We start from the raw sequence: 16,763 nt of genomic DNA, 5'->3' as shown, positions 1-16,763 counted from the left end.
TATACAATAAGTACCTAGTACAAATCGTTGAGATAATGGCTTCCTATTTACTCAAAAGAGCAAAATAAAATGTTTTCAGCGGATCTGAAAATTCCAAAAAAATTCCCAGACATTTTGCCGCTTTGCAAAACAAAAACTGAATTATAGAGTGCGTGTGATAAACAAAATCAAGTGGTAAGACGGGTATTTCCAGCGCATAAAGTTCTACATATGTGTACTTGCGAAATCAGAAATCGGAACTACTGTTTTCGAATTCTAATCAGCAAGCGCGTTTCAATGTTTTGAGATTAGTTGCTCGTTTTGTTTTTTTTTGTTTTTATTTTTAGAGGTCTCAACGTTTTGACCCTGCGTCTGCCTCGTCGCAATCGTCATTAACTTGTGTACACAATTAAGTTGTTGCGAGTGTAAGTAAGGCAGCTATGAGCTCGGTTTCACATCGACTTCAGACCCTCGAAAAGCTCGGTTCAAGCTTTTTGTCGTCAGCTTGGCCTGGGGTTTCTGTTTCTGTTTCGGTTTTGGCTTGGGTTTCGTTTTCCATTTCGATTCCCAGTCTCAGTTCGATTTCATTTGATTTGGTCTGCGGTCGTGCCCACAGAGATATAACCAACGCACCATGAAGGCGTGGATCTGGCTTTCGTTTGTCGCGTGCCTCTTTGCGGCAAGTACAGAAGCTGCCTCCAACCTGGTCTGCTACTATGACTCTTCCAGTTTCACCAGGGAAGGTGAGTGAGGGGGTACTCCACACAGTGAATATGGCAAGCAAATATGCCAGTAACTTCAGAAAACGTAGATCACAAGTTGAGGTTTGATTTTCCAAGGTGTCGTGTCATATTCTTTTAGCAATCAACGCACAGAAAAAGTGCCCAAGTGGTACACAAATTTGTTTATATATATTGCAAACTAATATGTTGTTCACCTAACTACAATTTGTTGAATGAGTGAAAACTGGCTTCTACGTAGTCACTCGATTAGCACTTAAACAAGTTGTAGATGCCACTTGCACAGCTTGAAAGAACAGAACTTTAATAAATTCTATTTAAAAATTATTTACCAACTAAGCCACGCTTTGAACGAAACAAAACATTTAATAAATGAGAAAAAAAAAACCATGGAAATATTGAAAGTTCATTTTGTCATTTCAAAGATTGACATATAAAGCCTACATGTCCCAAATTTACGAGCGAGTGAAAACAAAATCAAGTTACATAACCATTTCTGACTCAAAACAAAACTCGGACTTAATTCAATTCAGCTTACAGCTTATCGCCTGGCGAGCGAAACGGAGAGATAAAGAGAGCCCAGCTAGTTTTATAGAGGTCAGTGGCTTATCTGCCAGTTTATTTCATTTCAAAATAAGACAGAGATTGGCGCTCCCGCAGAGTTGGGCTTGCAAAGCGTTAAAGAGCGCAGTTTTGATCGGATTAACAAGCTAATTTGAGCGGGTGCAACTTACCGCACAGTGGTAGTGGAATGAATACGCGAAATATGGCAATTAGCGGATTATTTTCGGTATCGGACGAGTCTATATCGAGCCTATATAGAGCCGATCCCACGCATTCGAAATGAAAACCAGAGCGTTCAACACACAGCGAGTCCAGCACGACAACTGCCCCGCCTGCGGACGCTGACTTGGCACCAGCGATCCGAGCAAGTGGCAAGCAGAGCGCCAAGTGACTCAGCAGCGCGGCACAGTGTGCTGGGGATGGGGGAAAATGGGGCGAAAATTAAATTAGCGAATCAGCCAATTAGGTGGATGGGAAATACCTTGAGGCGCGTCGTTAAGGCAAATAAACCTCAAGTTTAAATTTTAAAAAAAATATGTTCAAATATATTGGGAAGTAAATAAAAGTAGTTGAGTGAAAATCTGTTGGTCGAAGTGTGCAATGAAGGAATTTTTTTATTTTATTTTTTTTTTAACAAATTTGTAGCCAGCTTTTAGACATCTCGACCCACTGTGCTCCACACCAGAGTCGAACAATAATAAACCGCTCGCTGGGCTCACGCTGCTGGCGTTCAATTAAGCCACTGAAGTCGACGAGACAATGGCTCAGCATCCGAGGGGGCTGGTGGTCAGGGGGAGATCCGATCTCCGGCGATCTCCGCTCCCCGGTAGTTTCAACCGAGAGCGAGAGTGTTGGGTGTCAGATCGCTGTGCCCAGATAGTGTCCCACAGCAATGACCACTTCGCGTCTCTGGTTATTTGTCATTCGAGTGCAGCCTGCCTACTGAGAATGCCATCTCTCGAATCTAAACCGTGCATTTTGCAGGTCTGGGCAAGATGCTCAATGCCGATCTGGAGATCGCCTTGCAGTTCTGCAGCCACTTGGTCTACGGATACGCCGGGCTACGAGGAGAAAACCTGCAGGTGCACAGTATGAACGAGAACCTGGACATATACAAGCATCAGTACTCCGAAGTGACCTCCCTGAAGAGGAAGTATCCCCACCTGAAGGTCTTGCTGAGCGTGGGCGGCGATCATGACATCGATCCGGATCATCCCAACAAATATATCGATCTGCTGGAGGGCGAGAAGGTTCGTCAAGTTGGATTCATCCGCTCGGCCTATGACTTGGTGAAGACCTACGGCTTCGATGGCTTGGATCTGGCCTATCAGTTCCCCAGGAACAAGCCCAAGAAGGTTCACGGTGACCTGGGCTCGGCATGGAAGAGTTTCAAGAAACTGTTCACCGGCGACTTTGTTGTGGATCCACACTCAGCCCTTCACAAGGAACAGTTTACCGCTTTAGTGAGGGATGTCAAGGACTCCCTGAGAGCTGATGGATTCCTGCTCAGCCTGACTGTGCTGCCCAATGTCAACTCCACTTGTAAGTGTTTCAAAATCATCGTAATATTCATACTTTAGTTCAATTATGACTCTAGGGTACTTTGATATTCCCGCGCTGAATGGCTTGGTGGACTTTGTGAACCTGGCCACCTTCGACTTTCTGACTCCAGCTCGCAATCCCGAGGAGGCGGACTATAGCGCTCCCATCTACCATCCCGATGGGTCAAAGAATCGGCTGGCTCACCTGAACGCCGATTTCCAGGTGGAGTACTGGCTGTCGCAGGGATTCCCAGCTAATAAGATCAATTTGGGTGTTGCCACCTATGGCAATGCCTGGAAACTCACCGGGGCCTCTGGGCTCGAAGGAGTACCTGTGGTGCCAGATACAGTGGGACCAGCACCCGAGGGCTTGCAGTCGCAGAAACCAGGACTACTTAGCTATGCTGAAATCTGCGGAAAGCTGTCCAATCCCCAAAACCAATTCCTCAAGGGCAACGACTCGCCACTGCGACGGGTTTCAGATCCCACCAAGAGATTCGGGGGCATAGCTTATCGCCCCGTCGATGGCCAGATAACCGATGGCATTTGGGTGAGCTACGACGATCCCGACTCGGCCTCCAATAAGGCGGCCTACGCCCGCGTCAAGAACCTGGGGGGCGTGGCACTGTTCGATCTGAGCTACGATGATTTCCGTGGGCAGTGCTCAGGCGACAAGTATCCCATCCTGCGAGCCATCAAATATCGTCTGTAAATCGAAAAATATACGTGCACCACTCTAAATAAATAATGATCCATTATATACAAAGCCCAGTAGCGTTTATCTCTATGAAACATTAAATTAAATACACAACATATTAAATATTTTCTTGGGAGGCTGTATGTACACTTTCTTTCTATGTACCACTTGCCATTGGACCTTGAAACAATTAATTATAAATAATTACAAATGCATAGTAAGCTCCTACGCAATCCCTTGAGCATTTCCAAGCAAAATATTTACACATTTTTGGGCCTGAGTAACGAACAGCGACCTTGCTAATTCGTCAACACCTTATGAGGTGCAGACTTATCACAACCCGTAGAATTAGCCTATTTAAACTATGAGTCGTTGTGGGCATTATCTCGAGAAAACGTATAATCCGTCCTTTTTTGTGTAAACTACCCAGCCGAGAGGTGATCTCATTGAACTCGATGTCAGCTGGCAGTTGAGACAAACAATTTTGTTGAATTTCGTTGATAATGATACCCACGAATTGAGTACGCTATTGTTCGTCTGGGTTTTCGATTCAGTACGGCGAATCGCGCGGAGGTGATTCCACAGAAAAGCTTAACAGCTCGTATTTATTCCCATTCCCCGTGCCAAGTGTCATTTCGAATTCAGTTTGGTTTCGCATCTCGCCGGCGACGGACCGCAGTGCACAGTTGTATCTCTGAAGTACATATATAGTATTTGTTTTGATTTCGCTGAGCTCTCTGGCTGTATCTGCGTACAAAGATGACTGGCTCTCTGTGGCTCAGTTTGGCACTCAGCTTGGCGGCTTTGGCTCAGTTCCAAGTGAGTGCCGCTCCTAATCTGGTTTGCTTCTATGACTCGCAGGGCTTCCAGCGCCAGGGTAAGTGCTCCTAATTGGGGAACGTACTATGTGTATCTACATTTGTAAACCCCCCGGTAGGCCTGGCTCAGTTTTCGATGACCGACATGGAGCTGGCGCTGCAGTTTTGCACCCATTTGGTCTACGGCTATGCGGGTGTCAATGCCGATAGCTATGAAGTGCAGAGCATTAACAAGCGACTGGACCTGGAGCAGCGCCACCTGGCCCAAGTCTCCAGCCTGAAGGAACGCTATCCCCACATCAAGTTCCTCCTGAGCGTGGGCGGGGATGCCGATACGAACGAGGGCAACCAGTACATAAAGCTGCTGGAATCGGGACAGCAGGGCCACAGACGCTTCATCGAATCCGCTCGGGATTTGGTGAGGCGTTATAATTTCGATGGCCTGGACCTGGCTCTCCAACTGCCCAGAAATAAGCCACGCAAAGTTCACGGGGATGTGGGCTCCGCCTGGAAGAGTTTCAAGAAGTTCTTCACCGGCGATTTCATTGTGGATACCGAGTCCGAAACGCACCGGGGACAGGTGACTGCCCTGGTCAAGGATTTGAGTGCTGCTCTGAAGCAAAACGATCTGCTGCTCAGCCTCACCGTTTTGCCAAATGTGAACTCAAGCTGTAAGTACTTTGTTTATTCCGACGATCTGCTGTAATTAGATGAGTCAGAAAAGTGTTATCGATGGAACCGCTGATATAACCAACTTTGTTAATTGATGCAGCTGTTCAAACAAGTTGGTTTAGAAAGCAGTCGCGAATGAGTTGTTATAGAACACGTATTGTACCATTTTCCAGGGTACTACGATGCGCCTTCGATCGCTCCAAGCCTGGACTTCATCAACCTGGGAACTTTTGACTTCTTGACCCCGCAGCGCAATCCCGAGGAGGCGGACTTTTCGGCGCCCACATACCAGGCGGTTGGCGAAAATCGTTTGGGCCACTACAATCTCAACTTCCAAATGGAGCACTGGCTGCTGCAAAGAGTGCCTGCGAATAAGATAAACATTGGCATCGCCACCTATGGCAGGGCATGGAAGCTGACCAAGGATTCGGGTGACTCTGGCATGCCCGTGGTGCCCTCCACCCAGGGACCCGCTCCAGCGGGACCACAGAGCAAAAAGGAGGGTCTGCTTAACTGGGCTGAGATCTGCTCGCTGATGCCGAACCCCAGTAACTCGAATGCCAGAGGTCCCAATGCGCCGGTGAAGAGGGTTCTGGATCCCACAAAACGTTATGGCAGCTACGCCTTCCGTGCCGCCGACGAAAATGGAGACCACGGCCTTTGGATCAGCTACGACGATCCGGACTCGGCCTCCAGCAAGGCCATGTACGCCAGGGTGAAGAATCTCGGCGGAGTGGCTCTCTTTGACCTGACCCAAGACGATTTCCGTGGTCAGTGCACAAACGATCGCTTCCCCATGCTGCGTGCCATCAAGTACCGTCTTCTCTAAGCCGACTGCTCCAGGCGACTCCTCCAAGCCGACTTCTCCAAGCCGCCTTCTCTAGACCAGGCCATAAAGACATCTCCAGCACGCAAATGTCACAAGAAAAAATGGGGAAGCGGAGCTGGGAGGGAACAAATGTCACCCTTTCCTCCTTCTGTGTCTGTCCCTTTTGCAAATTAATTACAAAGTTGTAAACTAAAATGCACCGCAAATTAATTCGATGGGCTTGGTCCTCAAATGGGGAGGGGAATGAAGGTAAGCGGTATGTACTGAGAAAAAATCCATATACATACTCATATTCATATACACGCAACCAAAACATATTTAATACTGAATTTTTAATTACTTCCCGAAAGTTTCATGATGTCACAAACAAAAGCAATTTAATTTTATAGTGTTTAACCAACTGGGTGCGCATATTTTTTGTAAGTGCAACGATGCACTGCTGCTCTCCCGTTTAATTGCCCCTTTTGCATTGAATTGTTTGGCGCCCACGTCTGGGCGAATCGGCCGCTTTATCATCTCGAACCCATCTTGGTCAAATGGCATTTTACGGCGGTTTTTTCTTGGCCGATTTTCCACTCTTTTTGTGGCCCAGCAAAAGATTTACAGATTTCGCCACAGCGCTCGAACTGCTTAACTTGGCTTTGTGTAATTGGCGCTACAAACGCGACTCCGAACAACTCGATCCGCGATCCATATGCGTACTCCATGGCTGAACTTGCTCCTCTGGGCCGCGTGCTCCCCCAGCCTCCTGTTTACAGGATTGCTGACATACCACCATGCAAAGGCTGCCACTACAGTGAACTGTGGCCACAAGGACCCGGATCGGGGGTGTCTGGGCCGACTGCCTCGACTGGCGACGACAGCGACACGATGTAAGACAACTAAATTAAGTTATTGTTTCTTGGCCCAAGTCAACGCGCCTATTAACTAGGGAATACCCTTCACTTGGGCGTGGAGATACACGTATGGGAAATACAATTATTCCCGATGCCAAGGTAATGAAAATGGGGAATTCAGCTAAAATCCAAATAATAGGAATAAACTAAAAAATAGGAAAATGAATTTCAGCAATGAAAAAACATTTCAAATTAATTTTTTTTCTCTTTTAAATTCAAAATCTATATTTAATTCAACATATTTTTGTACTCTGAGATATTAAAGCCACCAGCCCCGAACTCAAGTATCTTTAAGTGCACTCTCCATTTATCTAATAATCTTTGGCCAGCCGGAGAATTTCCTACTTATGAATACGCCGTGTGACGGGTCTCCCACACTTACCCTATCCACAGATACAGCCAGGTTAACCAAATTCAAGCCCTTGGAGCTGGGAGCTTGGAGCTTGGAGCCTGTTGGAAGTCCTAGTTGCTATCTAGGCGGCTTATCTGGGAATCGTGATCTTATTAAGCTGACTATACACTCGGAAATTATTTGCAATTGGCGCAATGCCTTATTGGAATGCAAAATATGCCATTAGTGGCAGAAGTCGAGACTTGGCCAGCCTAGCCAGCTTAGCAGCTTCCCAGACTCCGAGCTAAGGGCCCAAAAGGGCATGGATTTTGGTTAACTATATTGGTTAGATGGGCTGGTGCCAGGGAAGGGAGTGGGCAGGAGCAAGCCACTTGCATGGCTTACAAGTTGTAAACACGGCATTGTTTTGGCCACCGTTCCATAATATGTCCCAGAGCAGAACTTCAGTTGCAATGCACTGCGAGAAAACCGTAATAGTATAATTACTATATTTATAAACATTTATAACTTTTAAGTATTTCCCCAATTATCTGTAGGAACGCTTTATCTGTTCCCGCTTTAATATTAACACTAATACAATACTTGATATTTAAAACAAGAAATGGTTTATATTTTTGAGTGTAAGCTACTTGCACATATCGTCGATCGTGTTCCTAGGCTGGGGAGGAGGACGAGGACGGAGCTGGGGAGCAGCTACCGGATTTCTTTGGGCTTGTCGCCCCATCTAATTAAGGAGCATTTGGTCCATGGCGGCGTCTACAAGATCTGTTCATGATTATTGCCCCGGGCCATATCGCCGAATCGCCAGGAGCTCCCTGCGAATGACAAATATGCTGCCTTGCACCAGGGACTCCAACTGGGAGTCAGGAGTGGCTCCTCTGTTGTCTTCCAAGGAAGCCAGTCGCTGGCTGCTCTTTAAATAAAGATATTTTCGCCCTCATTACGCGCTGTGTCCTTTTGTTTGTTTCTGTGTTTTCGTTTTCCCCACTGCGCCTTTGCAGTTTGCTTATTTTTTTATTTTATTTGGATTTTGTGGCCGATGAAGTGTCGCTGATTGCGCGTTGCATTGTTTTGGCCGGGTCGAAAGAGCGATGCTGGCGATAAGAAAATGCATGTGGACTGGTCAGGGATTTGGGTTTGTTAGCCACCGGTTTGATAAGCTGACCGTGCCGATAAAGATTTCCTTGGAAAAGTTGCTTTAGTTTCTGCATTCGCCAGCATTTGGTATTAGAATGACTAAGTATCTCAGACTGCGCGCGCTCAATTTGGCTTATACACACAATGAACTTATTTTACTGCAGGCCATTTCCAGGTCTCATTCTCCTTTTTCCTTCACATTGTTATCGCCCTCTGCTTGCCTTGAGTTTGCATTTTTATTGCTTTGTTAATTTTAAATAAGCCACTCCACTTTATGTTCCTATATGAGTCCGTACTTGGCAGTCGTCGTTAATGGATTTCGTTACAAAACTCAAGAACTGAGAACTGCGAACTGAGAACTTGAGAACTTCAGCCATCAGGCCATCCCAATTGAGCTGTCTGCCCAAAGATCCAAAGATCGTTATCCACCAATTGTCAGCGGGTTGTCACACAAAATGATTTACAGATGACGATCATGGCCAAGTCAATGGCGCCACAACACCGAGTGAGACTTGTGGGAGAAGTTGGTAACATAGCGCCACGTGGAAGCAAGGAACTTCAAATGCTCTGCATTGTATAACATAACCGAATTCAACCAGGTTTATAACCATCCTTACATTTAAGATACGTTTAAGGGCAATCAGAGCTGCGCATAAAACAGATTTGGTAATTGATTACCCACACTTATATGACACACGTTGTTTAATATTTTTTTCGAAGTAAAACTAATTATCATTTTACTTTGTAAGTATACCTCGCAATTCCATGTAGGGTATACAATCAGCATCGTGCAGAGCGGAGATACGTTTATAGATTTTTAACGCCCAGATCGTGAATTCGTCTGACCACAAATGCTTTGAATGCCAAAATAAAAGGCTCCAGCTTTGCGCTCCATTCTGCTCCTTACTGTTTTGCCTTTGTTTTTATTTTTTTGTTTTTTTTCATAAACAAGCGACAATAAAAATGTGCCATAACAAGTTAGGGTTATTCTTGTTTAACGAAATAAACAACTCATAAAATTATGCTACACGAAAAACAAAAGTTTTGTTTATATTTTGTGTAGTTTTCTGTTCGCACCAATTAAATTCAATTAGCTGACAGCAGCACAGGCGACTCTATATAGACCGTTGTGATAACCCGACGCCCCGACATACTAGTATATATATATATATATATCGCTTATACACAGCGTTGTGTGTGTCTGCGGCTAGATGTAGCGCCACTGCCTCGTAAAAGGTTAGTTTAAACAAATAAACACGTGGAATTTAATGAAGAAACGTGTGTGGCTCCGTGAATTATATGGCTTTCGATGGGATGTGAAAAAATGTTGCAGAGCGATCCAAACTAAGGGTTGTAAGTTAATACTGTAAGTGCATCTAAATTGGCTCTACTAAAAAACGGTTGGCAAATAATTAGCAATATTAAGGTAAATTTAAGCACACTAATTCCGAAATATTTAATTTAATCACTTGAGTTGCGGAAAAGCTGCTCTATATATAAAATACTCGAGTTATAACAAAGTTATTTCAACAAACTTTGAAAAAATTTGAAGACTTTCTAAGGTATATAAAAATCGGGCCGTGTAACTAAACCAAATGCCAGCAGCAACAGAAACAACAAATAAATTGCCAAAGACTTGTGGTCACCGAAGAATGTGCATAAACATTTGCCAAACTTTTGATTGCGGCACTAAAATGCCTAAATGAAGAAACGTGTGAAATTGCATTTGAATCGGGACAAAACTGCTAAATGGGAACTACGGCCAATCGAAAGGAATTGGGAGGGCGAGGGGCGAGGGGCGAGGGGCGGATGACGACGCGCCTAAAGCAAACAAATAAAACGCTGCAACTAAATGGCCAACTAACAGCATCAGCATCAGCATCAACATCGCATCAGCATCAACATCGCATCGACTGGCGGCACGCTTTAGAAATTTAATTAAATCGTCAGAGAAACAATAAAAACTACACTACAGCACACACATCGAGACATTTTTATTACGCACTGTGCGCAATAACTCAAAAAATACTTGCCCCGTGTATCATTAAAATCAAAAATCACCCACGCTGGGTGGGATTTCGATTCGGACTTTCAGGGGCCAACTGGCACAATTTGCCATTAAAAATGTTTAGATGCACAAATAAACACTAAGCGGGCAATCGTTAAATATCGCCCATTCCCCCAAAACAGCAATTCCTCATTTAGCTTGTAAACAAAGACGAGATGGCAGGGAAATTGGTTTTTTTATTTACAAGTGCTATGAGCTCGAAGGAGAGCTATTTAGTTAATTTTCATTATCATATGTGTGAAAAGCTCTCGAGCAAAATGTTTTAGGCTTAAGTGAGTGCTTAGCAAATTGCTGCTCATTATTAGTTACAAATAATAAATTAAATAATAATTATTGGTGCAAGGGACTGACGTTTTGGCTTGTCATAAATTTATTCTAAGCTACAGAGCTGCTGATACATAATGAAATCATTTCCCATAGCCCATCAACTTCGAAACTCAATCAGTGCGAACGCGTTCTTATCTCTCCCCTCGCAAGGCGCCCAAAAAAGAAAATGGACCAGCCCATACCCTTATTTTCCATTCAGAAATAGAAATTAGTATGCAACCCTTTCTCGTGTTCGCTGATAGCAAAAAACGTTAATGTCAAGCGTGGTCTAGCGATACGTCATCGTGATTTGGCAAATTTGACAGGCGAAAACGCCAAAAGAATGGGTATGTGATATCGTATGGGAAAAGGGGGAATTGCTGTTTGCATAAATTGCTTAACAATTGGGCAATGCATGTATGGTTATCCTTGATTCATTCAATCGCTTTTCCAACTGACAGCAGCTGAGAGATTACGGCAATGATTTGCACAAAAAAAAAGGAACAAACAAATCAAAACCTACAGCAACTGCAACACTTTGACATTATCAGTTTGAGTTACTTGGCATGGGGTTTTATCCCCCAGATTTTTGCTCGGCTTGCGTGTCCACCAGAGATTCCTCATTTGGTCGCAAATCGAACTGCCAACTTGCCAAATGGAAGAGCGTGTGTGTTGTTGCTTTGTGGGGCACAAACAGTTGGACAAATTGAATCTACAGATTCTCAGATGCTCTCCCCCTTTCAAGCAGCGCCGCAAAAGAAAAAAATTGAATTATCATTTGCTGGTGCATCACATTTAATTCGTTTTGGCGCTGTACGCGTGCGCACGCAAATCTCCAATCCCCAACTGGATGCCACCTCGTACTCCACAATGGATACAAAGATACAAAGTGACCGCCTGCTGGGCAACAAACACAAGCGACTGACATAATCGTGATATATTGACACGCAGCCCAGTTGCAAGTTCGTCTTTTCTCAGCCAAACGAAATCGAAATCGATGGATTGTTAGCCTCGGAACTTGGTTCCTTGATAAGTAAGAGGGGTATGCGATTGGGAAAAAATTGTTTTAGATTTCATATAATCGTATCCCTTACAAAACGTCATGCGATCTAGGGAGCTAAGAGCACCCAATATGGTCCATGTTCTTGATATAGTTTTTATACCCCTTACTTGTAAAGGTTTACTTTTACTTGTAGTAAAGGTTTGCTTAATAGAGTTTAAGAGTAAAAGTTTTGTTAAATAAGATGTACAAGAAAGCGATTTTAACCATATATGACAACCAAGCATATGACAAGTATATACAGAGTATGTATTGATCGCTTTGCTGCAAGAAGCGCGAGCAAGGGGTATCTGATAGTCGAGGTACTCCACCGTAACTCTTCATTTAGATTAAGATGGTTGCCTTTTTCATAAGTGAAATCTTACACAAAATATTAGGTTTGACTGTAATGTTAAACAGCTAAGCAATTGAAACAAGCCCTATGATTTTGTGTAAGCCCGTCAATTTGACATATTTTTATTGGCCATCACTGCCGCGTAACACTTTCAATTTAAATTAAATTTTGGCTCAAAGCCCCGCTCCCCCGCCCCTCGAAGGCCATCCATCACGCACACACTCTCACGCGCATATGGCAAATAAAAACGTCATCGATCAGAAGCTGGCAGGGCGCCCAATACTATACTATGCAATATCCGTGTTTCGGTTGAGCAAAATAAAATTGAAAGGAAAATCGCTGACAAATTAAAATGCAGAGCCAAGTGTGGAACTGGCGCAATGGATTTTCAAAAAAGGAAGAAGAAAAAAGAGGAGATGAAGATGAAAAACCGATGACGAATGCCGAAAGAATTAAGATGGATCACATGAATGGATGACGGCTAGAAAAAATAAAAGGACAACTGCAGGAGGAAAAGGAAAAGAATCGAAGAGTTGAATGGATAAAAAAGAAAAACCAGAAAACCGAAGACAGAAAGCAACTTCCAGATATGTACAATAATGCCATTTGGCAGTCCGTCGAATCGGTGATTCAGCAGTTTGGCTACCTATAGTACTATATCGTCATGGTCATGTCACTCACTCAGTTTATAAATCCCAAGTCGGGAACATCAACGGCAGAAGCGGCAGCGGCAGCGGCAGCCGCCAAAAAGAGTTTGAATTTCAAATTGAATTGAAACGAAGTAAATGACGTTGAAAACTTGAAAGCGGGGGAAGGGGAAGGGGGCGCAGCGGCGTCTGGATTTAAAATGCCTTAATGGTTAATATAGCAATGAGTCTCGGGATCTTGTAAAGTCATGGCGCCACAAGAAAACAGTGCCCCGCGCTTCGCCTCCCCAACTTAAACAGGATATGAGCGTGGCAATGAGTAGCATGTGGCAAAATCATTTATAATGTTTAAATTTTTAATAAATATACTCGCATGGCTAGATGCTCCAGCTCCCTCCCTCCCAAGCGAACCCTTTGTTGGGCGCTTCTTTAATCAGCACAGGAATCTGATACTTGTACAAAAGGATTTTCTTTGTAAACACACTTCCTGAACTTTGCCCAGCAACCAATCCCCGCCTCCCGCCCCCCGCCTCAGCCCCTGGTAGTGTATGGATTGTGCGCATATTTACACATATGAAAAACATGTTAACCAGAAAATTAATTATAAAATTTTCAGAAACCTTAACAATGTCTACAATACGGCGTTGATTTTACTCAAACAAAAACTAACTAACTGCTGTTCGACAATGGGTGTGCCGGAGCATAAGATGTTTGAAGATGTACAGGATCCTCACAATGGCACCTAAAAAGTATATATGAAAATATACTCCCTAAGGAATGTTTTATAATGTGCCTTAAGTTGAGCGACACAGTTCCATTGCTTCAATCGACCAGTTCACTTACAGTGAAGTGCAGAAAATAAAGTCCCTGGACCAAAACGCATACTGAATGTATCGCATATTATTGAAAAGAACTGAACGAGCCTGTGCTCACCCTGTATTCCCGGCAAACAAGGACTTTATTCCCACCTATAAGAGTTCAGCAAGCGAAAGCCATACACAATACACACCGCTACACTTGCCACATATCTAGTTATAGACATTGCTTGAGCGGGGGCGCTGTGGGGCAAGGACCTTCTCCAACAAAAGGCAGAAAAAGTGCTCGTAATTCAAACTTCCTTTACGAAAATTTACAATTTCTTTTCTCGGGCCAAGAAATGCTCGGGGCCTCCACCCTGCCAGCTCCCATATTCCCATATTCCGCCCACAATCCAGCGGCTAAGCAGGAAGGATATGGATATTGTGCTCCTGCGAAATTAGACAAGGCACCACTGGTGGCAGCAGGGGGAGTGGCGAGGGGCAAGAATGCCAAGGAAACGTGCACAAGTTGCGGTTCGCTTTCCCGAGCCGGAAGAGGCTGAGAATGGAATCGAAAGTCTGAGTTTAGCGGATGCAAATCTGGGAATTTCCCAACATGCGGGCAGATTACTGCTGCTGGTAGTCATATAAATAGCGTTTAAAGTGCTACAAAAATCTCAACATGGTAGGAATAAAAATCTGACTTGCATCCTTAAGCAAGGAAACGAAATTAAAGCCAACCTACTGACCAAAACTGTTTGTTAAGCCCCTTTAAGCTGCCATACCAAACTCAAACTTAATCGGCCAGCCAACCAACAGCTGTTGTCACCTGTCTGCGACCTCAGAAACTGTAAATCACAAAAATAAAGATGATATTAAAAAAGAAAGAAAATTATGATTAACATAATGTGTGGTCTGCGCCCACATAACGGTTTATATTCGGTGCAGGGAACGACCCGCAGACCATACTACACATATTATGTGGCACATAAATAACGGATCAGATTGCATTCGCATAAAATGTATATTATATTTTTCTTCTTTTTTTTCGCCCGCAAAATGATCATAATAAGAAAAATCATGAAAAATTATGCAAAGGAGAGAGGGTACCTACCTACCCGTTTGCTTGAAATAAAAGTATCGAATTAGCGAAATAATATCGGATAACCGCTCAGCAACTACTACTACTGCAACAAAAAAGGAAGAAATCTGAAAAGAAATATATAAAAGTAAAAAAATTCCACTTGAATTGTCAGCCGGCATGCTGGCGCTTCCTCAACCGAAAACGAATTTCAGAGCGCTTGTTGTTATCATTCGGTGGATAGTTTGCAAAGTATCTATATCTGTGTCAGCTGTCTGCGAGCCAGAAAAAATTCAAAATCAAACCGCATCCACGTATGTTATGTAAGCCTTTCGCTAATCTTTTTTCCTTCGACAGATAGTTGCATGTTGTTGCCACATTTATAAGTAGTTATCCCTTCCATAATACACAAAGGCAGTGCCAAGAACTCCCCTCGTTTCTTGCCTGAGTGCATTAGAATCGCCGGAGAGCCACTCAGGGATTTATGAAATAATTTTTTCCCATTTTTTGCCCCTGCTGCCCATTCTTTTCCGCTCTTGAGTAACAAAGAACCATCTTTTTGTTTGTACCCAGCGGATTTTGGTTCTGCGGCTTCTGCGGGTTTCCTCTGTTCTCGTTTTTTCTGTTCAAATTGCATTCGAATTGACAAAGAATTCGCAAGACGCTTGTAGGAAAGGTAGATTAAACGCCACAGAAGCACCTGTCGATATCGTGCTGTTTAAGGGGCATATATACCCTATAAAGAGGGTATTAAAAGGATGGATGTCTTTGAGAAAAAATCCCAGAAATATTGATCCAACTTCAATACAATGATACGTTCGCGCTGCTTGATTTTTGATATCAAAGTCTATGATTTAAGATACCACAAAGTATTAAAAACATCATCCTCCACCCAATTTAAGCACCTGCTTTAACTCATAGGAATCTGACGTACCTTCAGCATTGCCGTTGGCCATTCCTGCTGACCCATAGCCCAAGAAATTCCACCTGCTCACCAGACATCCCCACCCATTTCATTGGGGCCCATCCTCCGCCGCGCTCATCACACCCACCTGAGAAATGGAAAACAGAATTAAAAGCACAACAAATGATAAGCCATAAATTGCCCGCCCAAAAGTCTTAAAACAAATACGAGCTCTCCTCCGCAGCGAAGCAATTAAAGATGCGATGAGGAGCTGCAGGTTGCCTGGTTGCCTACAGTCTACTGACTATGGATTATCCATAGCCAATGGATTGGACTGGGCCGGTTCGGGGCTGAAGATACAATTAAAAGTACGATTTTTCATATGCATTGGCAATCGGTGTGATTGCAGCTGCGTATCTGTTGGGTTAATTCGTATCTTGGCAATCGATCGAACTATTTGCGGTTTTTTCGATTGCAAAAAAGTTTCAATTAGAAAAAGTCTAGTTGTAACTATTAGAGGTGGATATCGTAGTTGAATGGGGAAAAGCTGAGTTAGCTTGGCTTTTGGGGGTGTAACCCGTAATCTTTGTTATGAAATTAATTTTAAATACCCTATTGCAAGAGGGCTTAGTGAAATCTTTGCTTGGTACAGAGCATACGAGGATGTAAGACTTTTGTTGGATATTTTTAGATGGTTCTGATTAGTATCTCTGAATCTAACAGCTAATATTTACTTAATTGCTTTTAAGTTGTCGAAACAAACTAAACCAGCTCTATCAATCTCAAATCATTTTTAGAAAATATCTTTTTGAGCACATGAAAAAGAGTAGCAGCAGTTCTTGCGCAGCCCTCTAGTATTTACTCTGAATCAAATGCCAAAGTTCTATTTGGCTAGTTCCGCTCGCGTGTTGCCAGCCTCGAGCGTTGGCAACTAATTCGATTTGTTTGGCCGGCCATTAAATGCATAAAGGATCATCTTGCTGCAGATCTCGCTTTGCGGTTTCTGCGGCCCGCTAACATATGTTGCATTAATTGTTCATGTTGCCTCGAAAGCAACTCGTGTTCAATGGGTTTTATTGCTGCTCGACACACACAAACAGCGAAACAAAACATTACTTTTTTTTTTCAGCTTCTTTTTGCAAGCTGGAGAGGCACGATACAAATGAAAAGAAAAATTGCGCACAAAACATTTTTCATTACGTGATTTTCGAGCATGATGCTGGCGGGGGAAAAGGGCAGGGGTTCTGAACAGCCAAACAGCCAAACAGCCAAACAACCAAACAACCGAACAGCCGAACAACCGAAGTGGCGACAGCCGGCAAAGTGCCATGTATACAACAT

At 43.7% G+C, this 16,763-nt stretch overlaps 2 protein-coding genes across 2 annotated transcripts in view; one reads left to right on the top strand and one right to left on the bottom strand.

Annotated features, from left to right (window-relative positions):
• LOC6547579 overlaps positions 1–1,834 on the bottom strand; it is a 49,564-nt gene extending 47,730 nt beyond the window's left edge. Inside the window, exon 1 of the mRNA XM_001976182.3 lies at positions 1,454–1,834. The gene's annotated coding sequence lies outside the window, so the exon portion shown is untranslated. The remainder of the gene's footprint in view (positions 1–1,453) is intronic.
• Positions 424–5,840, top strand: LOC6547583. The gene is made up of 7 exons (XM_001976185.3): positions 424–722; positions 2,268–2,825; positions 2,881–3,532; positions 4,076–4,122; positions 4,255–4,398; positions 4,459–5,010; positions 5,185–5,840. Exons 1-7 carry the CDS (start codon positions 614–616, stop codon positions 5,838–5,840), a joined length of 2,718 nt encoding a protein of 905 aa, XP_001976221.2. The 5' UTR covers positions 424–613.
• The last annotated feature ends 10,923 nt before the right edge of the window (positions 5,841–16,763 follow it).

Source organism: Drosophila erecta, unplaced genomic scaffold (assembly GCF_003286155.1).
Source record: "Drosophila erecta strain 14021-0224.00,06,07 unplaced genomic scaffold, DereRS2 tig00000092-arrow-pilon, whole genome shotgun sequence".
NCBI classification, from domain to species: Eukaryota; Metazoa; Arthropoda; class Insecta; order Diptera; family Drosophilidae; genus Drosophila; species Drosophila erecta.
Note: the sequence above shows the minus strand (reverse complement) of the source record. Positions and strands in the feature narration are given on the sequence as shown.

What these genes read in the sequence shown, in the direction of transcription:
- LOC6547583 (XM_001976185.3), top strand. Translation starts at nt 614, where the DNA reads ATGAAGGCGTGGATCTGGCTTTCGTTTGTCGCGTGCCTCTTTGCGGCA. An exon ending in TTCCAGTTTCACCAGGGAAG is followed by an intron (nt 723 to 2,267) that starts GTGAGTGAGGGG and finishes TGCATTTTGCAG; the next exon opens with GTCTGGGCAAGATGCTCAAT. An exon ending in GCAGGGCTTCCAGCGCCAGG is followed by an intron (nt 4,399 to 4,458) that starts GTAAGTGCTCCT and finishes ACCCCCCGGTAG; the next exon opens with GCCTGGCTCAGTTTTCGATG.